The sequence below is a fragment of the Tupaia chinensis genome, unplaced genomic scaffold (genome assembly GCF_000334495.1).
Source record: "Tupaia chinensis unplaced genomic scaffold, TupChi_1.0 Scaffold000296_1, whole genome shotgun sequence".
Classification (NCBI taxonomy): domain Eukaryota; kingdom Metazoa; phylum Chordata; class Mammalia; order Scandentia; family Tupaiidae; genus Tupaia; species Tupaia belangeri.
In genome coordinates this window covers 2,004,982-2,030,304 of record NW_006159784.1, presented here as the reverse complement: position 1 = coordinate 2,030,304, position 25,323 = coordinate 2,004,982, and the positions used below count along the sequence as shown (strand labels likewise).

General features: G+C 41.1%; 1 protein-coding gene across 1 annotated transcript in view; it reads left to right on the top strand.

The window, feature by feature from the left end:
* The window catches only part of NCKAP5 (NCK associated protein 5), a 732,277-nt gene that overhangs the window by 656,987 nt on the left and 49,967 nt on the right, over positions 1-25,323 (top strand). The window contains exons 14-15 of the mRNA XM_027772766.1: positions 8,855-9,169; positions 11,644-11,843. Of these exons, the coding sequence (XP_027628567.1) occupies positions 8,855-9,169; positions 11,644-11,843 (515 nt within the window). The remainder of the gene's footprint in view (positions 1-8,854; positions 9,170-11,643; positions 11,844-25,323) is intronic.

Sequence of the window (25,323 nt, the reverse complement as noted above, 5' to 3'; positions counted from 1 at the left end):
TACTTAGGGATGGCCAGTCATCAGTCAATGGATTTACATATAAAAAGATTACAGAGCAGGAAGTGAGGGTAAGATCAAATGTGTATATCATAGTAATATAATCTCCAAGGAAATTGTTGCCAGAAATAATTGCTTTGGACGAGCAGTTAGCATAATGGCTATATTGCTCGACTCCCATGTAGTCCCAACCACAGTTCAAGTCCCAGACCTGATGCCTTAAACTCACACCGGGCACGTGTCCCTGTGTGCCCAAGATCCCGAGAGGAGAATGGAGGAGAAGGGATTGCGGCATGGCCATCTCCCCTGGGGGGAGGGGAGGTGATTTCTTGCTTTCTATCTCTCTGTCTCTCTCTGTCTTTCTGGTGAGTGCATGCTCCCTATAGCAAAAAAAAAAAAAAAAAAAACTCTCCAAAAATAAATAAAAAATTGCTTCAAAAATAAAGCTGGGTAGTCCTTTAGTAAAACATACCGACATACTGCAGTATAACACTAACAGTACAGATAAGAATGTGGGCTGCCTTGAATTACACATATTATACTATAATGTGAGCTATGATTGTATAAATCAGAATAGTTTTCAAAACCCCATCTTGTCACATAGGAGGCAGCTAGTCAAGTAGATCTTCAAGTTCAGTCTTCCCAACTCAGAAGCCTATACTCTACTCATTTTGTGCTGAATATTCAGACTAATTCAGAAGTAAAGTCAGGTTTTCCTAAGCCTATAGAAAGCTCTTGGGACAAGTACAGTAATAATGCTAAGAGTTTTTATTTACAAATTTAAATGACTAAAGATTAGTGAAATAGGATCTGTGAGAAGTAGGGACACTTGAATCTATAGAAGAGAAGCTGATAAACAAATTAGTGGCATTTCTCAAACACCTCAAATCATTGCTAATTCAGATTCCACTTACTTGGAGATTTATATAAACTGAAATAGTGTTGGAAATCAACTTTTCCTTTTGCAGCTATTTATAAAGATAGTGTTGCCATGTGTAGGAATGTAGTATAAAACAAGTTTAGAGGAAGCATAGTCAGCTTAGTTAAGAGAACAATTTGTTTGAAAAGAGACCAACTCACTGTTCTGTGTAAATGCATATAGGAAGTTACTGAGTAATATTATCTACACACTACCAATGGCCCTCAGAGACTCTATAAGAACTTAATTTTCACTCTACTGTGGATATGGGTATTAAATAGGATGCCAGAATTCAGCATGACATCTAAAATCCCTGAGGATGAGGGCCAGGGACATTATGCCACACTGCTTTTAATATCCCTGAGAATTTGATACTGTCAGGGGATTCAAGGACTGAGCAGGATGTTAAAACGGAATTCCACTGGCCATCTTTTGTTTTGGTCACCTACCCTTGTACCAAGGACTTGAAAAGACTAAGAAATCAGTCTTTAAAATATTCAATAATTCTGAATGATCTTAAGGTCTGGCCATCTGAATTAATGAAGTCTGGCTGTATGTGGAAAATAGCTACAGAGAAGGAGGAAGCCAGCTGTTTACTTGGTTGCTGGAGTCAGAGCCAAAAGAAATCGGTTAGTATTTTGCAATATGCACACTCAGTGAATATAAGGAAGGGTATTCCAATTTGTTCATCCATACATCCGTTTGTTGTATGTCGATGAGGGCTGACTATGTGTTAGGCACTGCACTGAGCCTTGGTGACGGAGAGTGGCTGGGCTGCTCCACCTGCCTGGTGCGTATCACTACCCTGCTATGCTGTAGAGCAAGGGCGGCAGTAGAGTCAGGCCTGGGCTTATGTGGAAAACTGAAGGGATGGATTAACAGGGTGGTTTTAGTCTAGTAACACTTATTTTGGGAACAACTGCCATTTTCTGAGTAACAATGCTGTACCTGTTAGAAAAATTATACTGGATTTATTATGTGCTTTGTTTCTAGTCCTCAAAGCACCCTCATAATGAAGATAGTATGATCTGATATTCAGATGAAGAAACTACATCCAGCTACCTCAGGGGAGAGTCAGTAATTTCCCCCAAAGATGAGTGAGGATTTTATATCACATACCGTGAGTAAGTGATAGTTTTAAAATCTCCACTGGGGACATTCCTCCAGAATTTCTGCTGTGACACCATCTTATACAGAACTTCCCCTGTCCTGGCTGCCTACCCCTTGGACTGCTCAGTTCCCAATTTTGTCTAAAAAGGAGATCCTTATAGAAATCCTGTACCTCCTGCCTAAACTAAACTTAAACTAAAAATACATCCATCATCCAAGGTAACTGCATTAGTCCATTGTCTGTTGCTAAACCAGAATACCTGAGACCAGGTAATTTTTAAACAATGGAAAGTATATCTGACTCATCATTCTAGAGGCTGGGAAGTTCAAGATCAAGGACTGCATCTGAAGAGGGCTTTATTGCTGTGTCATAACATGTCAGAAAGCATCACATGATGAGGAATCATGCACAAAAGACAGATAAAAGGGGGCTAAACTTCTATGATAACTAATCTACTTCTGCAAAAATAGTCTTACTCTGTTCACAAGGGCAAGCCCTATGACTTAATCATTTCTTAAAGGTCCCACCTCTTAATGTAGTCACACCGACAATTACACTTTTTTTTCTAATTGTTAGAGGGCATGTTTACTCACTGGAGATTTGTGGGGGGAGAGAGAGAAATACAGAGAGAGAGAAAGCAGTCCTCCAGTGGAGCATGGTCACTATGCCATTCTTTTTCCTCCATGTCTCCATCCTGTCAGTATTTGTGGCAGACACTTAGGGCATTTATGGAGTCCAGTGTCTTTTCCAAGTCCAGGACCAAGATTCAGAAATGGTCAACCATGCATGATCTGATTCCTGATGTACTGTGCTTACCTACGGTACTACAGGGCTGACCCACAATACCACTTACATTTTAACGTGGGTTTTGGAGCAGACATTTACATCATAACGATAACATATTCACTGTGTCAGGGGAAGAAGATTCATGGAAGTAAGAGATTTCTTACCATCCTGCTATTGAAGTGCCTTGAGTGGGTCCCAAGAATACCAAGATGGAGATTCCACAAACCTCAAGTGACCAGTGGTTCAGGGAGTTGGTATTTTCTTTGGTGAGCCATGTATTTCCTAGGTGTACCGTGACTTTGAAAGGACTGGGAATTAGAGCACTAAGTCATCCTGTGAAATGTCTGGGGCTTGTTGGTGATAAGGATGAATAATTTCCCTTGAGAGATGGAAATCAAATGGGACAATAGGAATATAAAGAGCATTTTAAAAATTCACTGAAAATATGTGTCATGCAAAAACTAGCCATAAATTTCAAAATTTTTTACACTCAAATAAACTTGTGCTCTAATTCCATTTTTCCGTGAACTTTTTGAAGGTCCTGCATAGATGAGAGCGCTGACCAGGTTCGCAGATGTAATTGGTGATACTGGAAGAACGAAGTGTGCTGGTACATCCAGGGACCCAACCCTTGAGCTAACTAACAAGGCCCGCCCCTGTTGGCATCTGTACCCACAGCTACAAACGAACTCAGGCTTGTTGAGGGCAAGACTCTCACATTGCAGTTACAAAGCTGGCTTGCCCCTTAAACTTGGTTCCTACTATACCCATTTACTTGTTTTGTGAGTTCTTATAAGTCTCTGAGTAAAAATTAGCTTCTGAAATACAGTGTGTAACTTTTTGAGATTGCAGTCTTTTTTGTAAACTGCAAGAAACTAATGGTTCCTTAAAGAAACTACATAAAGATAGTGTCAGCATTTTCAGTATAAACCTTGGTTTCCAACAGCTTATGCTTTGTGAAGAAATTTGCTTGAGGGTAAAACTTGGCATATGTCTGAGACCTGACGGTCCACACTTTGTTTCATAGATATTTGCAAAGGAGTCCTTCACATTCACTACATTTAGCATCTAGAACTCTTTTTTCTTTCTTTCTTTCTTTTTTTTTTTTAAGAGAGATTTTTGTTCTTATAAGTCTCTGAGTAAAAATTAGCTTCTGAAATACAGTGTGTAACTTTTTGAGATTGCAGTCTTTTTTGTAAACTGCAAGAAACTAATGGTTCCTTAAAGAAACTACATAAAGATAGTGTCAGCATTTTCAGTATAAACCTTGGTTTCCAACAGCTTATGCTTTGTGAAGAAATTTGCTTGAGGGTAAAACTTGGCATATGTCTGAGACCTGACGGTCCACACTTTGTTTCATAGATATTTGCAAAGGAGTCCTTCACATTCACTACATTTAGCATCTAGAACTCTTTTTTCTTTCTTTCTTTCTTTTTTTTTTTTTTTTTTGAGAAGTTTTCGCTATAGGGCGCGTGCACTTGCCAGACAGAGAGAGACTAGAGACAGAAAGCGAGAAATCACCTCCCAGGGCGGATGGCCACGCTGCAATCCCTTCTCCTCCATTCTCCTCTCGGGATCTTGGGCACGCACGCACACGCGCCCAGCGTGAGTTTTAAGCCACCGGGTCCGGGACGCGAACCGTGGTTAACTACGTGGGAGTCCAGCAACATAGCCATTACGCTAACTGCTGGTTCCCAGCATCTAGAACTCTTAATAAAACAATGCCTTACTAGTGTTTCTGAACTTAGTATCAGTGCACAAGCTCTTAGAGAATCAAAGAACTCATGAACTCCTAAAATTCTACTCTGTATATTCTGGTGTGACAATATTGTATGTTAGATGGAAAGGACTAGTTTAAGACAACAAAATGCCAGAAAGTGTTGGTGTCCCTAATAAATCACCAGACTTAGAATTCCTTTACCATTTTTCCTACCAAAATTCCTCCTCTCTCCTATTCCCTGTGACTGCCCTGTCAGCTTGGGTTATTGGTGGACTTTATGTATGGGGCCTATCTGCAGATGATCTCCAAAAGGCAAGAGAAATCTCACTTTGTTTTCTTTTATTTTTAAGTTTATTCATTAATTTCTTCTGAGAGAAAGAGAGGCAGCACACCAACAGGATCCAATTCCATGATGATCCAACCCCAGCTTCAGACAGCCCTGGATCATGGGGAAGCGAATTCTCTGTACTCAGGAAGTCTCCAGACTTTAACCCAAACCTCTCCATATGTGATTACCTTATGGAACATTATTTTTTAGCATGGATGGTGACCTTGTTACTCATTTTACTTTGAATCTTCATTTATGGAGACTGGATTAAGTTTCCTCCAAGTATAAAATACATCATCAGGAGGCAGTGCCCATCACCAAGATCAGGGAGAAATGTAAACTCTAGGGAAATCCTGGCACACAAGTCTAAGCATCCAATCGAAGAGGGCAAAGGAGATCGTTACCAGGCAGTTGTGATTCGCAGGTACTGTATAGATAAGGAATATAGGCCCCCTGCACAGGGGCAGACAACTAGGTAGATGTCAAACATGTTGCCAGGCGACTCTAATGTAATAACGGGCAGCTCCAGAACCAAACTAGAATTTCAAGCTGCTACCAATTCCAGAGAAGATACTAGATGCCTTGCCTAAGAGCAGATTCCAGACTGTGAAACTTCTGCTGACCTAGATGCCTTGGTGACTATTAACTGAATGGGCTTCACTTTTGAACTTACCTGTGCTTTGCAAGGAGGAGAGTGGGAATCAGTATAGCTTGCTAGTTAATTGCATGGTCTTTGTAGTCAAGCAATCCTAGATTCAAATCCAGGCTCTTTGTAGCCTATGGTCTTGGACAGGTTATTTAACCTCACTGAGCTGTTAATTTTTCATTTGTACATAGCAGTAATGGTTCTTACCTTAGAGGGTTGTGAAGATGAAGAGATGGTACAAAGAAGGCAATGAGCTCCTGGCAGCTGTAATACTAGCTAAACTTTTGATGATCCATCTTTGGGAAAGGAAAAGAGCCCCTGATGTCTTGCCCTGCTGAGTACTCTTTGGTTCAGGGATAGGCAGTAAATTATTAGGGCAGGCAGTGTAGGGTACAGAGAGTCTAACACATCCAAACTGTTACATCTCATGAGCATTTGATTCCCATCCCCAAAGACAGGGTTAGTTATGATGAAGATGCACTTAACCCTGTGTGTCCAAAATATTTTAGACATTCAGAATTGCCCCGAGTTCAATACCTGGACATGCTAAATGTGAAGAATATTGTGTATCTGCACTAAATTTAAAGAAAAGACACAGAAATCTGAATGCCGTCTTTTTGTTTGTTCGTTTGTTTAATTATAGGGCTCATGCACTTGCCAGAGAGACCAGTCTCCTCTCAAGATTTTGGGCAAGCATACACACACATACCCTGCATGAGTTTCAAGTCAATGGGTCCAAGACTTGAACCACAAATCCACTGGGATCCAGCACCTTAACTTCCATGCCACGTGCTGGCACGCATCTTACTTTTTATTTGCTTGTTTGTTTGTTCTTTTTTTTTTTTTTGAGAGGTTTTTGCTATAGGGTGCATGCACTAGCCAGAAAGACAGAGAGACAGAAAGCAAGAAATCACCCCCCAGGGCGTATGGCCACACCTCAATCTCTTCTCCTTCATTCTCCTCTAGGGATCTTGGGCATGCACGCACACGTGCCTGGTGTGAGTTTAAGGCACCGGGTCTGGGACTCAACTACTTGGGAGTCCAGTAGCACAGCCATTACACCAACTGCTGGACCCTACTTTTTTAACTCTTCTGGCAATGCCCCTTCATGTAGACAACTGATTATTTCTCAAAAAACTATAACAATTAAATCTCCTTAATTGTGAAGAAAATGAATAGGAAAGACAATGAATAATTTTTAGAACTGGTTGAAAGTAAAGCTGATCAGGTCCTAAGATGAATGGGGTTTAAATTTAGGGGACCAGCAGTTGGTGTAATGGCTATGTCACTGGATTCCCATGTAGTCAAACACGGTTCAAGTCCCGGACCTGGTGGCTTAAACTCACATGGGGTTCGTGTGCATGCGTGCCGTAGATTTCGAGAGAAGAATGGAGGAGAAGTTATTGCGGCATGACCATGACTCCTGGGGGGTGATTTCTCGCTTTCTGTCTCTCTCTGTCCTTCTGGCAAATGCACATGCCCTATAACAAAAACCTCTCCCCCCCAAAAAAAAACAAAATGAGTCCTTGTAATCCTGGGAATGAAAGACACCTGTCAGGCAGCTGAATTGGGCTCTTACAGCCCATGACTCATCTTAGACCTGATGGTATGTGAGATGGTTAAATTGCCCCTTATTAGAAAAAAAGATGTCTGTGTCTCCCTCCCAAATATCTCTTTGGAGGCTGAAGCTTCTCTTTTAATAGGAACTTCATCTTCCTAGTAGTTCTAAAAGCAAGCACCAAACCAGCTCAAGCCTACAAGAGTCATCTCTGTATCCATGCCCACCCTTAGCTTTTTATGAAATATTAGGACATTTCTAGAATTCTATTCACTTAAAGCAGAGAGGTACTAAGGAGAAGTCTGTAGAAATGGGCAGATTCTGCAGTTTGGGTACTATTAGGTTGTCAGGAAAGTCATGACATATTTTTCTATGCAAAAATGCATCATGACTTTCCTGACAGCCCAATAATTCCTTAATATCAAATGAGATAATGGTAAAACAAAAATACTTAAGGATGAACTATTTACAGCTCAGATTTCTACTAATACATACACTGTATAGGTTGCCATTTATCATTCCGTTCATTTGGCTACCTCATAATGTGCCAGGTATCATTCTAAATTCCAGGGATTTGATGCTGAACATATTTTAACCTTCACTATAACTTTATGGGGAATCTGAGACACTCCTGAAGAGCTTTAGGCTGTTGCACAGGGGTTCACACAGCTACTAGCAGAGACCATGCCACAAGTCACTGTTCTATAAAGCACAAAAGAAAGGGTAGCTGTTGAGTTTCTTTATAAAGATTACTGTGCAGCAATCTGTTCTATTCTACACCATACCTAACACAGTGCTGAGTTATACTTCCTTCCCAGACTGAGATTCACAAAATACAGGATGAAACTAAAGAAGCTTAATTTTAAGATTATCATATGAATAGCACACTTGCTGGTTGACAACCAGATCTTGGAAGCTGTCTCTATGGTTTATATAAGTCACACCACCATTTCATAAATTAAATATGTAGTCATTTTTTTCCCAGATATCGTTTTTTCATCTGTGTCTAAAACTTTTTGAAGATGAGACATAATTAAAGAATATGTCACATACATGGTGAGATCAACTTAATAGGCTCTGGAGAATGGCAGGATCCCTAAGAGTGACAAGAAATCCAAAGAGCACTGATGAGTTTGATATGGCACAGAGTGGGCGTGAAAGACAGGAAGTAGCTCTGTAGTCTTCCCAGTAAGGTGTCAAGTGGTAATTGAGTCAAATGAAGGCCACATGACTAGCGTGATTACCTGGGTAAGGTACTCTTTGGGATGACTCTTCTAATGGTGAATTATTTGTCGTTACAGTCAAATTAAGAGGCCAGAGATTTAGTGATCTGCTAAATGAGTGATAATTATGCAGGAGTTAGGCAGATTACAAACTAAGAATGATCTTTACTAGGATAGCACTTCAATTTGTTTTGTGTGTTTATTACTTACTTCAATTAATAAATTCTAACTAATTAGTTGAAGTCTGATTCTCAGGTTAAAATAAGAGTGATCAAATATAGTTTCTGTCTGTATTTACTTTTCTTTTTTTCTATTTTAACTCTAGAAAGCTATCCAGATTATATGTACATGTAACTCTTGCTGTCTATAATAGGCTGGTCTTCTAATTTCATATTACATGAAGGGAAATTTACCATATCATTAATGCTATTCCCAAACAATCATTTTTCATCAATTCTTCTTTCTATCAATAGATGTCTCCTTCCCCCAACCATAACCAAATACCATAATCCTTTTGTCCTTTCACGTGCACCTTCTCTGATCCTCTCTCTGTAACTCTATTGCAGAGTCAAACTGTCAGATGAGAACATTGGACAGTGGGATCGGAACCTTCCCACTCCCAGACTCAGGAAATCGCTCAATGGGACGGTACCTGTGCCAACCAGACTCTCCAGAGGACACTGAGCCCATGCTATGTCTCCAGCCAGTCCTTTCTGAAGCTTCTTCCATCAGAGCCCAAACCCTTGAACGAGAAGTGCCTTCCTCCACAGACAGCCAGCACTCTGCAGATAACGCCATGGTTCATTCCACATCCGATCCACTCATGTCTGCAAGAGGGATGCGGCCTCTTCCAAGTCGTCTTCCCAAACCAGCGTCCTCAGGTGAAATGACAATTGCCTTTTAAATTAGGCCATTTCCCATCCATAATAATGAGTACACTTGATAACAAAAATAGAAAACTCCACCAGGATATAAGTAAGCCAGTGACCTTTGCCAGATGGAAATGTGGATATGTGCAAATTCTCACATGTCCTACACCTAAAAGTAAAACAACACAGATAAGACATTAGCTACTCATAGCACAAAGTTAGAAATGGATACACAGAAAAGGAAAGAAAAGTGTAGGTACCAGTATATGGACATATAAATTGATTAAGGGAAAAAAACACACATAACATGTATTCATGGGATTTTATCTTATAAAACTTAACTGAATATAAACCAATTTAGATCCAAGACATCAATTCAGTGAAATGTTGTTTGTCCTCTAACCAGACACATATGTCTTCTGACGTATTCCTATCCTGTTCAAATATATTTATATGTTGAACTATAAAATTCTTAGTTTGATATATCAGCAGCAGATTGTGCATTAACTGCAGTGGAATGGAGCGAATCTTCCCACCGAGAAGCACCATCCTTTGTTGCAGTCAATCAAAGTAAGCTTTCATGATTAAAGGAAGGGCCACCCTAAGGGTCAGAGTTTTTCATTGTTCCCTTGAGATTAAAAATATTTATTACAGCCCAGAATGACACTAAATAATTTTTAACTTATGTGACTTATGTCATTTTTACGACATACATAAGCATATGAACTACAACTCTAAATTGAACATTTTCATTTATGATTCAATGATTAGAAAGGAGCCAGAACTGGAGATTATACTATATGCTTCCGAGAAACTAGAGAGAAGACTTTTAATTAAACTTCTTTGAATAAATATGCTTGGGCCTTTCCGCTGGCTGTGTTCTTCCTTCACACGGTAATACCAACTGCAATGAATGTTTCATCACAAACTTTTACTCATTCTAAACCAAGGCTACATTTTTAAAGACAGTAATGCATATGATATGTGAAATAAATGCATTGTTAATTAATGGCACAGCCTCCAGAGATTCAGGGGCAAAATCTTAGTTATAGATTATGTGCTCCATGCCTGAATAGTCACATGTGTGACCTCAATTCAGCAGCAGGCTACCGAGTAGACTCCATGATTAAACACTGTCATTATAACAAATTGAATAGAAACCACAAGCCTTGAATTGCTTCATAAGAAGGGGATAGATAGGAAGGAGATTGTTCTGATCTTGCTGCTAATATTCACTGCACTGGGTTTCTAAGGGTTGTGTCCTAATTAAATTGTCATGAAGAGTTGTAAAAAAGTAGTATATGGTATAGAGTGAGGTGAACACACTGCAGGACATTATTGTGTTGCCCATCCAAAAATTTCCTACCCACCAAATGGTATCTGTGATCCAGACGCAGGGCTGCATTTCCGGTGCTTCTCTTCTCTTCATGGCCATTTGCTATTTTTATTAAAAATTAAGAAGCAGAGAACTGCTGGAACAAAAGGAAAAACAGGGTTGTATCTGCCTAAGAGGACTCACTTCCCGTCTGGAGTCAACATTTGAGTTGGTTTTTCCCTTATCTCCATATGAAAAATAAAAGTAACTGTACAAATCTCATAGTGCTGATGAAAACACAATTCCTTAGCTTCTCCTGACAAGCAAAATGCTGAAGAGAGACCATCATGGCATGCCCTGTTGATAATTGTTGAGGTTGGAGGATAAAAATAGTAATTTTCCTTTCTGTCATGATGAAGGAATACATTCTCAGGTTAACATATTATCATGGGTAATGGAGAATCTTTCTTTAATCATTCTCTGCTAATTACATCATTGCTACTCAAAGTGTGGTCCTTGAGCCAGCTTGTCAGGAATGCAGAATCTCAGAGTCTACCTCGCATCTACTGAAACAGCGCCTCTAACTTAGCAAATATTTGTCTGAGGTGTGTGCATATTAACATGAAAGTTCAAAACATACTGCCCTGCAAGATCTTTTAAGGGCCTCTGAGCAGAGTTTTTCAAACCACATTATTCAAAATAGCCTTAGTAAGTGTTCTAGAAAAATAAGGATTCCCTGCTCAAAAATGGAGAAAAACTCATGATAAATGCAAGTCCTCTTTTGGGACAAGACCCATTAGCACACTGAAGACCCTGAGAAATCCTCCAGAAGTAAATTTGTTTGTTATTTGGCGAATAACATTATTTGAAGAATAACTTCAGTGTTCCTCAAATGAAACATTCTAACCTAAAAAATCTTTCAACATTTGATGGAAACGTGGTCCAAGGACAGTTTTCCACAAGGGTCTCCATGATGGACCTCCTCTATAGACATGTGGACATAACATTAGACATTTTGGTGGCACAGACTTGCAGGGAATGGAATAGCTGGACACCCAGCTTTCACTGTATGTGGACCTTTTTAATTGACTGTTTCCCCCGTATCCCTCCCTGAACTTGTAAAAGTTTGATGAAAGCTAATTTGTGATTTCAAACACACTTTCTCATTTAGGAAAGATCAGCTCCCAAAAGCAGGTTGAAGAAGGGCCACGGCCTCAGACTGGCTCATCATTCAGGTGTATGGAGGACACAGCAGCCAGCAAGACGCTGCCACAGCCTCAGACTTGCTCATCGTTCAGGTGTACGGAGGACACAGCAGCCAGCAAGACGCTGCCAGCCTGGGGGGGTGATGACAGTGCTGCAGAAACTCAGGTGAGGGTGAGGCTGATGGGAGGGTGCTATACACCTGCTGATCCTGACCATGAAAAATGAACTCTGTAGCCACTTTTGTGATAGATTTAATTCTAAATCAAATTTGCTGTTGGCTTATTGAGTCCAAACCAAGATCTGAGAGTCACCCTTTCTCTGAATTATAAAGGGCCACTGTGGGTTCTTGAGATATCTTTATTCTGAGGAGTTCAAAGTACTTTTGCTTTGCATCAAGATAATGGGGTATAGGTCATCCCCTGGTAAACTTTGCAGAAAAACCTTCACTCTCCCAACCCAATAAGGACATCATTTAGAATGATAAATTTTTTTCTATTTTTTTGTTATCTCAGAAGTTACTTTAACCTTTACCTTGCTCTACTGAGACAGGAAAATTAAATATAATTCTGTTCCTTTTAGAGATGAATAGACTAAGGTTTAGAGTGGTCACATGACTTGCCAGGGTCAATAATAAAGACCTGCTTCTCTAGGCTCCTGCATTTCTGTATTGGGTTCTTCTTTCACCCTAAGATGACAATGCCACATACAGGCCTTCTGTGGTGGGAGTCTCTCAAGAACGCTAGGCCAAAGCCATAGGGATTACTTGGCATCTCTTTTCATTTCCTCCTTCCAGGTGGTTATTTTGACCCTGTTCAGTATGTTCACTTTTTCTCAGCTCATCCTGGGGCTGGCCCACTGCAGGTGGTACCTCCCAGTGAGAAAAATGGAGAAAAGATATATGGGTCAATTGCCAAAGCCTCTTGCCCTTCCTTGGCCATTCCCATTTTTGCTGCCTTTGACTCCCACAATTTTGACATCAAGAGCCTCCAGCACTATTTTCACTATAGTTTCTGCCCAACTCTGATAAGGAAATACAAAATCCACCCATATCTGAGGTCACCCCACTTAGTGTGGCTGTGCCTTCTCTCAGCCTGAGCCCTTCAGTATGAAGATGAGAACTGGAACCCTAGACAGAAGAAATTCTCTGGGCCCAGAGCACCAGCCTACAGCAGAGTACACCAACTCCAGAGACATGCTGGACGGTGATAGGGCACAAGGGAGATGAGACTTGAACTGGACTGTCTGAATCCTTATGTAATACCCAAATGGCTACCTTCACAAGACATGGATCTGAGAGGCAAAAGAGTAAACAAACGTGCATTCCGTCATGCCTTAGGTTAAGCATGAATAGTTAAGACACCTCCAAATCAGTGGCTCCTAAATGTAGGTAAGATTCAGAATCACCTGAAGGACTTCACATCTCACTGCCTACATGTCCACACAGTGTCTGATTTGGTACACAGAGTGAGATCTAAATGTATCTAGCAAATTCCCAGGTGATGCAGAGTCTGACGGACCAGCATACCCACTATGCAAAATGTTGCTACCACAGCTCCTGGGGACTTAGTGTTTGCTTAGGAAACCAAAGATATTGAAGGAAACCTAAAAGACCCCCAGAGTTGGAAAGGGGAAAAACAGTTCAGAACAATAGTGGGTGACAGTAACAAAGAAATCTGAGTAATTTCAAGAAGAAGGAAAAAAAAAAAAAAAAAGAAGTTAGTGCTAGCCCAAAGGGGATCTGTCTCCCTTACAGGTCATTGCGAAAAAAAGAAGTTAGTGCTAGCCTAAAGGGGATCTGTCTCCCTTACAGGTCATTGCTAGGCACTCCTTACACAACATGTACATCCACCAGTATGTGCTCTTGTCTGGGCCCCCTTCTTGTCATCCTGCACCAGCTTTATATGCTGACAGTGCCTTGGAACTTAAACTATGCCTCACTGACTGCCAGATAGGAGAAATTCAAAGTAAGAATTAGTTCTCTATTTCCAGTACCCAACACAAGGCCTGTTCATTGAATGCAGTGAAGAGAAAATGCATCTCATTGTACCCAGAAATTGCTCCTGGAGTCCTTTTGGAACTTTGAATACAGATTTCTCTGGAATCATAGTCACTAGATTTGTCATCCTTCAGAGATATGATCCTAGCCAGTCTATTGGTATCACCAATATTGAGCTCTGTACCCCTAAATCCTCCCTAGCACACTGATCAGCATAGAGTAAGTACTCAATGAACACCTGTTGGCTGGGTGGGTGAACAAGCAGATGAATGAAGGATTAAAGGAAGTGAGTGAGTGCTTGAGTTCATAACCCAGCTGAGGAGATTACTTCCTACTGTGTGTGTGTGTGTGTGTGTGTGTGTGTGTGTGAGAGAGAGAGAGAGAGATGTAATCCCCAACCTCTGAGAAAACTTTAGAGACTCATTCTGTGCATCCACTCTTGAACTGTTTGAGATAGGTGGACTATTATTCTATAGTCTATAGTAATAGACTCTAATATGGCAGTTTACACACATGAAAGAGGGTCCCAAAGACTCACTCAGTGTCTGATTTGGTACTTAGGACACAGAAGCCAGCAAAATGCTGCCAGCCTGGGGGCAGGGGAGTGAAGACAGGGTGAAGACAGTGCCACAGAGACTCAGATGAGGGTGAGGCCGATGGGAGGGTGCTGTATAACTGTTGGCCCTGACTGTGAAAAGTGAATTCTGGGGACCATCAGTTAGCATAATGGTTATGTCACTGGACTCCCATGTATTCAACCATGGTTCGTGTCCTGGACCCGGTGGCTTAAACTCACGCCGGGCGTATGTGCGTGCGTGCCCAAGATCCAGAGAGGAGAATGGAGGAGAAAGGATTGCGGTGTGACCATCTCCCCTGGGGGGTGATTTCTCACTTTCTGTCTCTATGTCTCTGTCTGTCTGGCGAGCACATGCGCCCTATAGCAAAAACATCTTCAAAAAAAAAAAAAAAAGTGAATTCGGTAGCCACTTTTGTGATAGATTTAATTTGAAATCAAAGACCCCTAACTCGACACATAGGAGATGTGCTCCTAGATCCACTATTCTACTTAGGTGTACAGAGGGAGTATCTGTTCAGACAGTACCAACTACGTCAGTCATTCCTGAACATGGCATTATTGCCACACCAGTGACATCCTTGGAGGATCAGGCTTATGTGTGCCTGTGAGCAAGAAGGGGCGCTGATTCCTTGGGCCATTGGCTATCAGTAAATTAGAGGATGATACAGAGTCAGCAACTGCTTACTTTCCTAAAGGCTACTGTCCTTTTGGGGCCTGGAAGAAAGTGATAAGTTAGCAAACATTTATTCTTTTCTTCCCAAGGTTGATGTTTTTAATACTCTCTGATACTCAAAAGCCAATGATGAGATCAGTTAAATAAATAAACTGTTAGACTTGGAACAACAGCTTGTAATAAGCACTGGGCAGAAATAAGCTCCTTTCTATATAAAGAAGTGTACAAAATGCAGAGCAGGTGACTGTGGGGACCTTCCTGAGCCCGGGTCAGTGGCAGAGCAGTTGTTAATGCAGACCTGTTTCTGCAGCCCTGACAATGGGCCTGGCATGCCACCTCACGGCAAGCAGAGAAACCAGCCAGCCAGAGTTGTAGGGTGGGGGTGCGGTGTGGATGGACTTCCCTCACACGACCACAGCCAAATGCTTCACGTCCTCACAGGATGCTCTGCCTCACTTTGACCTGTGTGAGTCATCTTAACAGTATCATATTACTCATTAGGATGAGGTACGCAGAACATGTCCCTACTCTGCCAGTGGCGGGAGTGATAGGGACAGTGACCCAGATTATGGAAATGCTGGTTTTGGAGCTGGAAGGGGGAAGTTAGTGAAGACAATGCAGAATGCCACGCCAGGTAACACACACAAGCACACTGGACCTGCAGGCTCTGCTCCCTGGGAAGCCGCTGATTATGCCTTTCACTGTGCTCAGCCCCCATTCCTCTGACTTTACATTTGAGCTCCATGTCTCTCTTGAGATCTAATTTTCTGGTACGTTCGGAAGATTGTCTACGCACATCAATTTGTTTTCTGGTATAATCTTCATGACATTGCAGTATAGTCTGTAAGATTGTATTTCCAAATGTAGCATCTCTAAAAGAGCCTCAATTGAGTTATCTCAATAATGAAGGAATGACTATAAAGATAACTTTGCTCTTAATTACATGCTTTGGCAAGTTTAGTCATCCGTCGAGCCATAGATGGAGTTTTCCGGGCTCTTTGCTAACATGCTATGTAACTCTGGACCTGTTAGCTGTGCCATTAGAAACAGATCTGTTTGTGAGGTTGAAGCTCCCTCACTATCTTTTTCTGTGAATCAGAATTGGCAAAAGAAAAGTCATCAGCCCTAGGTACTGCCTTACAGATCGCAGAGGGGCAATGAACCCTAACACAAAGTGTGGTCTGGAGCCTGCTTTTCTTCTAATATCGTCTTGTCAGAAATACTTTAATGATGCAATGAAGAATTATTATTTTTCCTACTAATCAACTTTTTGTCAAATATTCATTTAGAAATTAGATGATAAAAGCATACCTTCCTTCTTCTTCTTTTTTTTTTTTTGGAGAGGTTTTTGCTATAGGGCACATAAGGCACATGCGCTCGCCAGAAAGACAGAGAGAGATAGAGAGACAGAAAGCGAGAAATCACTCCTCCTCCCCCAGTGGGGATGGCCATGCTGCAATCCCTTCTCCTCCATTCTCTTGGGATCCTGGGAATGCACATACACACACCTAATGTGAGTTTAAGCCACCAGGTCCGGGATTCGAACCACAATTGACTACATGGGAGTTCAGCGACATAGCCATTATGCTAACTGCTGGTCCCCATACTTTTCTTTTTAAAAACAAGTCTGCTATGTTGCTTTGAAAAAAAATGAAATCAAGCAGCCATGTGTGTTTCCAGTTTTCAGAGAGACTTGGCATTTCTAACCCTGGTGAGATTAATCTACCATATAGGAATTGCCCATTAATCCTTTGTTTCTTGCATCATGGGTCCACAATTACTTCACCTCACCACTCCTTAGCTGCCCATCTGAGAATGATTCCCAGCCCCCTTCTCGCTCAAAAACGTCTATCCACTAGTGAGCCAATATTTATTGAAAGCTTCCTTGGAGTCAGCATTCCAGAGGTGGACAAAGCAAATGGACAAAGGCTCTGGTCAGGCATTAAACAATAGGTACAATAAACAAGTAAACATATACAGATTGTTCAAAGGAGATGAGTGCTATGGAAAAGACAAAGTAGGGCAGGGTAAGGAAGAGCAGAGCAGAAGTGCTGGGGGTGGGAGATGAAAGGAGATGTTACCATTTAAAATAGAGCACTCAGAACAAGCCTCCCTGAGAGGGTAACTTATAAGCAGAGAGCTGAAGGAGAAGTGAGTGGGCCAGGAGAGTATCTGGGGAAAAGCATTCTTGATAGGGCAGGGGATTTGAGGCAGGAGCTCTCCCAGGTAACAAAGGCCAGCATGACTGCTGCAGAGAGAGCAAGTGAGAAGACTGATCAGATGAGGTCGCATTAAGGAGAGGAGGTCAGAACTCCTAGAACTCTGAGTACCTTTCGGAGGGCTTGGCTTCTACTCTGAGAGACACACATGGGACTTTGGACAACTCAAAGCACAGGAGTGGCATGAGCTAAGATGCTTTAAAAGGATCATTATGAGGACCAGCAGATGGTGTAATGGTTACATCACTGGACTCACACATAGTTGACTGCAATTTGAGTCCAGACCCGGTGGCTTAAAACTCACACAGGGTATATGTACATGCATGCCCAAAATCCTGAGAGAAGAATGGAGGAGAAAGAATTGTGGCATGGTCATTACCCCTGAGAGATGGCTTCTCACTTTCTGTCTCTCTCTCTGTCTCTCTGGCGAGCGCACATGCCCTACAGCAAAAAGTCTCTCAAAATAAGGCGGGCGGGGGGATCACTCTGGCTGTTACTGTCATCCAGGCAAGAAATGTTAGTGTAGTGGCTTGGACCAGCATAATCCCAGTGAGCAGAGGGAGCAGCACTGGTTGACAGACCCTCTCACCCCCCAGCCATCATGGGAATGTGCTATGTCCGCACTGGCTAATGCCAGAGCCACTGACCACACAGAGCTCTTAAGCACTCAAAATACAGCTAGTTTGAGTAAGAAACTGAAGTTTTTCATTTAACTTTCCTCTAGTTTTTCCTAAGAGTTCTTAACCTGAATCATTCCTTTTATTCTCTTTTTAAGTTTTTATTTTAATTAATTTTAATTTAAATATGAGTAGTCACATGTATCTTATTATACAACTGAGAAGGTGAGAATGGTCTGATTCTAGGTCTAATTAAAAATACAACATGATTCACTGAAAGACTGGAGACTCTGGCTCTAGAAGGGCTAGAACTGCTGAAGGAAGTTGGGGTTTGGGGAGATGCATTGGAGTTCTATTGTTCATGCTGAGTTTGAAGTGCTGATGAGCCTGAGATTAGAGGTGGTGGGTAGGTAGTTGGCTGTGTGAGTCTGGAGATGATGTCAATCTGAGTGTCCTCAGTGTGTAGACAGCAGTTAAAGCTGTGGGACAAAATGAGATCAGGAGAAGAAGGAGGATGTGTAAACCTAGAACTGTGTCCTTCAACCTCAGAAGTGAGAGAGAATAGGAAAACCCAGCAAAAGAACTGAGCAGGAACAAGGCAGTGGGGCCATGGAGTATAGTGTCTTAGAAGTCAAGTGAATGAAGTTTGCTAAGGAGGAAATCCATGATCCTCTATGTTGCCTATTGCTAAAAAGAGAGGTAAAATCTCCACATCCAATCTTGCCCCTCCTTCTAGTAGTGGGGCTCGTATTGTGGAATGAAACAACTGACTGGGGGTAGATTGTGGTGTGAAGAGCTATCTCAGTGCCTTTCTCTGTTGATCTCCCTCTCTGTTACAAAACAAAGTCAAAAATCCCATCATGTTGAATACCATAAATGTATGCAACTTGGAAAAAAAAATTCAATTTAGGGCAGCCAGTGACATGGTGGTTAAGGGAGCTGGATCCTAATGGCCTACTGAGTGGTTCAATTCCTAGACCCAGCAACCCAAGGGATATGCTGGATATGTGAGTGTGAGTGCCCCAAATCTCAAAGGTTGGGAGAAATGGAGGAAAAGGGATTATGGTGTGACCATGCCCCATGGAAGGTGCTTTCTCACTTTCTCTCTCCACCCTTCTCTCTTTGCTCTCTCTCTCGCTCGCTTTCTCACTCACTCCCTCTGTCTCCTGTGAGCACATGCACCCTCTGACAAACTGAAAAAATTACACAGTTTGAAGCATCCTGAAAAAGGATCAAGATTAAAACAAATTTTCCGAGTATAAATGAGTACCTGGATATGAGAACTCACTTTATCAGAGAACTTATTCAAACATTAGCAAAGGCTGTTTTAAATGAGTTGTCCAAAACAATAATGAACATGCATTAGGCTACATTTGGCTGTGGATCTTGTGAAAATTACACTTGCTCTTTGACTTTTTTCCTTCTCTTTCTGAAAAATGAAGTGAGACCCAGCATGAATTCTTTTCTCTTTTATGTTCACTTTGCTTACTCTATTCCCTCCAACCAGAACAAATGACCATGCCCCATGGAAGGTGCTTTCTCACTTTCTCTCTCCACCCTTCTCTCTTTGCTCTCTCTCTCGCTCGCTTTCTCACTCACTCCCTCTGTCTCCTGTGAGCACATGCACCCTCTGACAAACTGAAAAAATTACACAGTTTGAAGCATCCTGAAAAAGGATCAAGATTAAAACAAATTTTCCGAGTATAAATGAGTACCTGGATATGAGAACTCACTTTATCAGAGAACTTATTCAAACATTAGCAAAGGCTGTTTTAAATGAGTTGTCCAAAACAATAATGAACATGCATTAGGCTACATTTGGCTGTGGATCTTGTGAAAATTACACTTGCTCTTTGACTTTTTTCCTTCTCTTTCTGAAAAATGAAGTGAGACCCAGCATGAATTCTTTTCTCTTTTATGTTCACTTTGCTTACTCTATTCCCTCCAACCAGAACAAATCCCTGTTTGAAAGGAGCAGGCTTTGTTTTCCTTCTGTGCTTCAGCTTCTGGGCAAATGGTGCTCCTTGGGAGAAGGTGCTTAGGTTCTGGAATCAGCACCGCCAGCAAGATGATCCTTCTCTCTGACTTTAAACGTGGACTTGGTGCCAGAAATATGTCATCTACACACCTTGCTAACCCCACCAGCCATCGCCCCTGCTTGGTGATGACACTGCCAAGAAGGAAAATGTTGTATGCAGACAGCTGGTGTGGCTGTGGGTGTGTGCTGGCTTCTAAAACCTTAGGAAGAAACATTTAGGATGGATGCAGCACCATTAACTTTCTAAATGTTGGCAAAGGTGGTATAAAAAAGATAAAAACAAGAGAAAAACACTGAAAGGAATGAGTGCCTTGGGTGTTCAATGGAGACTATTCCCCCAAGTCACCATCTGGCCTTGCTTTCATCGTATATGCCTATGAAAGCGAGATTGGCCACCTCATTCTCTTGCCTCTCACTTTAAATAAGTCCCCTACCTGCAGCATGAAATTTGTCTTTTTCAAACACACCATTCCTCTCTGGGTCCTGAAATTTCCTTTGCATGCCAAGCACATTTGATGGTAGCAATCTGTTTCCCATGGTTTCTATGAAATGATGGTCAGAGGCTTTTACCTCTTACCTATGCCTCCCCATCAACCCTCCCGATACCCCCACTCCTTCCCTGGCCACTCATCTTGCCAGTCAAAAGTGACTGGGGACTGGCCCTTTAAAGTAGGGTGGCCTATGCCCTGCCCTCCATTCACTCCCTAGTTTCAGATGGCAGAAGATACCTACTTTCCAAACCCTTTCTATGGGCTTACAAAATATTAAAGTAAATACACAACTTTTCTTACAGAGTTGGTTTCTTTAGTTTGACTTTGAAAAATGCTCAGAAAGTCCAAAAAGCTTGAAAAGGTGTAAGCATTGGCTGCAGTAGCAGGATTTTGGAGCTGGGTAGGTGGTGCAGTAGTTGAAGTAGTGTACAGGGGTAATTGTGTGATGTTTCCACAGAGCTGCCCATCCCAATTTGCCACGCTGGGTATAACGAATATCCCTGCCCATTTCCTGCAGGACCTTGGAGAATGCATGTGAGAAAGGGAAGGAGAGAGCAAGCAGTGACAGAATGCAGGAAAGGGTGAGACCCAGGCAGCCGCAGCAGTGAGGTCCCAGTCTCTGGGTAAGGAGGGAGAGGAGCCTCACTTCTGGCTGATAAAAAGCAGAGATAGCTCCCCCAAGCTTCTGATTAATCTGCCTGACTCCCACTATCATCACCATCCCACCAGGTCGGGCAAAGATCCAAACTAAAACTTTGCTTTTTCTCTCTAGAAATATGCCCTACCTCCCAGATTCTCCATTTTAAACAAATGTTTTGCCATTCTTTTAGGGGATACAGGTTGAGTGTTGTTTATCTGAATTGTGCGGGGCCAGAAGTGTTTCAGATTTTCCACTTTTTTTAAATTTTGAAATATTTGCATACACATAATGAGAAATCTTGGGGAGGGGACCCAAGTCTAAACACAGAATTTATTTGTGTTCCATATACACCTTACACACATATCATGAAGGTAACTTTACATGATGTTTTTGTATCACAGCATTTTGACTATGACCTATCACACGTGCAGAATGATACAGAATTTTCCATTTGGTGGCATTTTATCAATGCTCAAAAGGTTCCAGACTTTGGGGCATTTGGGATTTGGGGTTTGAGGATTAGAGATGTTCAACCTGCACAAACTATGAAGCTAGCAGTTATCCTTGACTCTTCTTTGTCTCACCCTCACATTCTGACCATCCCGAAGGTCTGCTGCCTTCTTTTCCAGATGCTTCCTAAATCTGCCCCTTCCCTATCTTTTCTGCCCTGTCCAGTCATCCCACTGCTACTCTTATCCTCTCAAATACCTCACCCAGACCACAACCAAAGTGCCCTCTCTGACAAAGCCCATCACGTTCCTTTGCTTAAAACTTTCTGAGAGTGGTTTACCATCACTTTCAAAGTCCAGTCCCCTGGTTTATGTGTATCCCCAAACTTATCAAGTTGTATAAATTAAATATGTATAGCTTTTTGTCTGTCACTTATACCTCAATGAAATGTTTTACAAAACCAACTACAAAAGTAAGGTGAGGGCCTAGTAGACCTTCTGCCCAGGAGGCTGTGCTGAGAAGATCTGAGAATAGAACCCAGATTTCTCAGATTGCTTACCTCTTAGTCTTAGCAGCAAGGCAGAGTTAAATCCCCACATTTGCATAAACATTTGCTCATCTCAGAGGCCCACGTGGTTACACATATTTCTTCTGATTCATTTCTATGGATTCTATTCTATGGTTTTTTTTATTAAACTCATATATACTCTTTTTAATTATTATCATAACTTTTTTATATTACAGTTAATCACATGTATCTTTATAGTGTGTTACATTTCTTTTTCCAGCACAATTACCATGCATATCAGTCAAGACAAAGGCATTACTATCCACATTATCATCCTCAAATAGCTTTTCATCATTTTTTAGATTATTATTATTAATTCTCAATTTTTTAAAACATTCAGCCTTTATATATCCTGTGGCTTGTAAAGAGAATTAACGCAACATAAAATACTTCTCAGACCAGTCCAGTTGAGAATACTATACCTGTTATCATCAACAGGTAATAAACTATTTCTACTCTTAATACTGCAAACAGTCAAATCATTCTACTTCCAGTCCATTGAATTCAATATACCTACTATTGGCAATTCTATTATATAGAGCCAGATTTTTCTTCATAAGTTGTTCTCATTAAGTCCTCAACATAGACATTTTACTTTCATTTCACAGATGAGGAAACCAGGCACCACCAAGCTAACAGTAATTTGCCCAAGACTCAGAGTTAAATTTACTTACTAGAAATGGTTTAAGCTCATTCACTTATCAAGGAAAAAGACAATGTCAAATATTTGATAACAGACCTAATGTAAAATCAGATACTAAATAAAAATCATTATATTGAATAAATTAATGTCTGACTCACAAGTCATACTCATTAATTCTGATTTAAGGTACACTTTACAACAAGGTTCTGAGTTATTTCTGATAAAATGGTACATTTTGCACAAATTAAAATTTAAAACTATAATTTTGAATGTTTTTTGTTTAATTCAGTCTCTTTCTCTTATAAGGCTCAGAGACCCTGCTTGGCCTTGATTTTGCTTCTCCAGTCTCTCTCTCTCTCTCTCTCTTTTTTTTTTTTACCATTTCTATTAAGGGTGTCTGCTCCTCTTCCCATGTAGCCCCACCTCACTAGAATGACTTTCATACTAACACTCTTCTCTAACTTTTCACCTAACTCCTTAGATTCAGTTCAAACTGTACCTCCTCCAGCAAGTCTTCCAGTATGCTTCCTCATCACCCACACTCAAAGCTCTTTCTTTTCTTTTCTTTTCTTCTTTTCCTTTTGTTTGTTTTTTGAGAGGTTTATGCTATAGGGTGTGTGCACTCGCCAGAAGGACAGTGAGAGACAGACAGAAAGAAAATAAGATATCACACCCCAAAGGGATGGCCATGCCACAATTCCTTCTCCTCCATTCTCCTCTCAGGATCTTGAGTATGCACACACAGGCACCTGGCATGAGTTTGAGGCACCCGGATCTGGGACTTGAACCACCAGTTGACTACATAGGAGTCCAGTGACATAGCCATTATGCCAACTGCAGTCTCATCCCCATTTACTCTTTCTTTTCTGTTCTCCTGAAATACCCTGTACTGATTCCTATCACTTGCTGCTTGATATTTTACATATGTCTTTGCTTATTCAATTCACTCATTAGTACCAAGAATGCTTCTCATTCATGATCTGAACTTAGCACAGGTATTTAATAAATGTGTGTTAAATAAAAATCACCTAACTAACTACACTGATTAAGGCCTTGATTAGCACCTTGTGTGCACATTTATTATCCACTTGAGCCTTTCCTTGTCCAGAGAAGGAAGATCAAGAGCAGCTACCCACAGAGAGAAATCCAGTAAGCACATTTCTCCTTCTCTGAGGATTGTGCTAAAGAAAGTAATGAATCCATTTTTCCAGTTTTTCTCAAGGATATAAATTTTAGCTAATTCTTCAGTGATGGGCCTTCATGGGAGCTGTTGGTGGCATCTGAGAATCATCATGTTTTGTTTATATAGTCCCATGCCTCAAGGCTTGATTCTCCTGTTCTTTACCCTAATTTGTCAGAGAAAATCACTCTTATTGGTGAATGTGCCTTATACCCCCGTTCTGAGAGAAATAAAAGTTTAGAACCTTTGTTCTTCCCATGTTTATTGTTTGAAAATCTTCAAGTAGTACTGGTAAGTAAATAAAGAGGATTGGGGAAGAGAATAAAAGCAAGGGAGAGACTTGACCTCTGTATTAGTTTATTTGGTTTTATTCAACTCCTGCTGTATCTACACCAGTGCTAGACACTGAAATGTGAACAGCCCTGTTTCCTAGATGCTTATAGTAAGACATTAAGAAGAAAAAGAGATCTGAGAGAGAAAGTCATCAGGCACCCCAAAATTGTGTTCTACTGCCTAAGGCCATATCATTGACCACTCGAGAGTGAAGAACCATAATTTCTTGTTCTTGTTGGTTTTCATAAAGTTACTTCTTCGATTAGAACTCCACAAAGGCCTACGGGTCACCCCAATATACCTTGCTCAAGCCTTATACTTTCAAAATGCAATGGTCAGGTATAATATGCAAAACATTAGAACTGGGATCCCTTGGCCACCTGGTAATGCTCATCTAATCACGCTGCAGCTTCCTGAACAAGAAGTACATTTTTGTCATCTGAAGGTGATTACATTTAACGAATTACAAAGAGCCAGAGCAGTTGAGTTAAAAACAATTGGTTTTGCAGTAATTAGAAAAACATGAGGAAATGATGACTATGGAACAATATTAAAAGGGACTCTAAGGAATAATGTCTCTAGCTCCTGGTTAATTCTTCAGCTTGAATATTTAGAGATTCACAACTAATTATGCAGAAATGATGGATTTTAAAAATGCTGCCATCCTGCCTTCTCAAGGCCAAGGACTTTGGCTATTAATAGAGCAATCAAATTTTGCTATATTATAGAGAATTCACACAAAGTTGCATCTATTTTAAACCATTCATCTGGCACATTATTTAAAGATGACAAATCTCTGTAATGTGCAAAATCAGCATTGGGTTAAACTAAATCCACACTCATTATAATCACTAAGATGCCCCAGAGGACTCTATTGTTTAAAATGGACACTGCAGGTAAAAGTTATCTTTAGTCGTTCTTGGAGCCTCTCTCCTACTGGGTCATTTTAAAGATCTGCTGTATTTTTAACAAGCCCATCCCAGCTCGAGGGGAACAGACATATGCCCAGGGGATCCATCTCCTAGCATTAAACTTTCCTGCTTGACAAATGGAAAGTACAGACCGTGACAAGTAGACAAGCAAGCCGTTCTGAGACCCTTTCCAGAATCAGGGTCTCCAGTTTCTCTCTGTTACCCTTTTCCCATCGTCAGAAAATCCAATAGCCCTTTCAGTTATTCACATTGGATGTGTGCTAGGCTGAGGTCTGAGGGTTTTAGTGG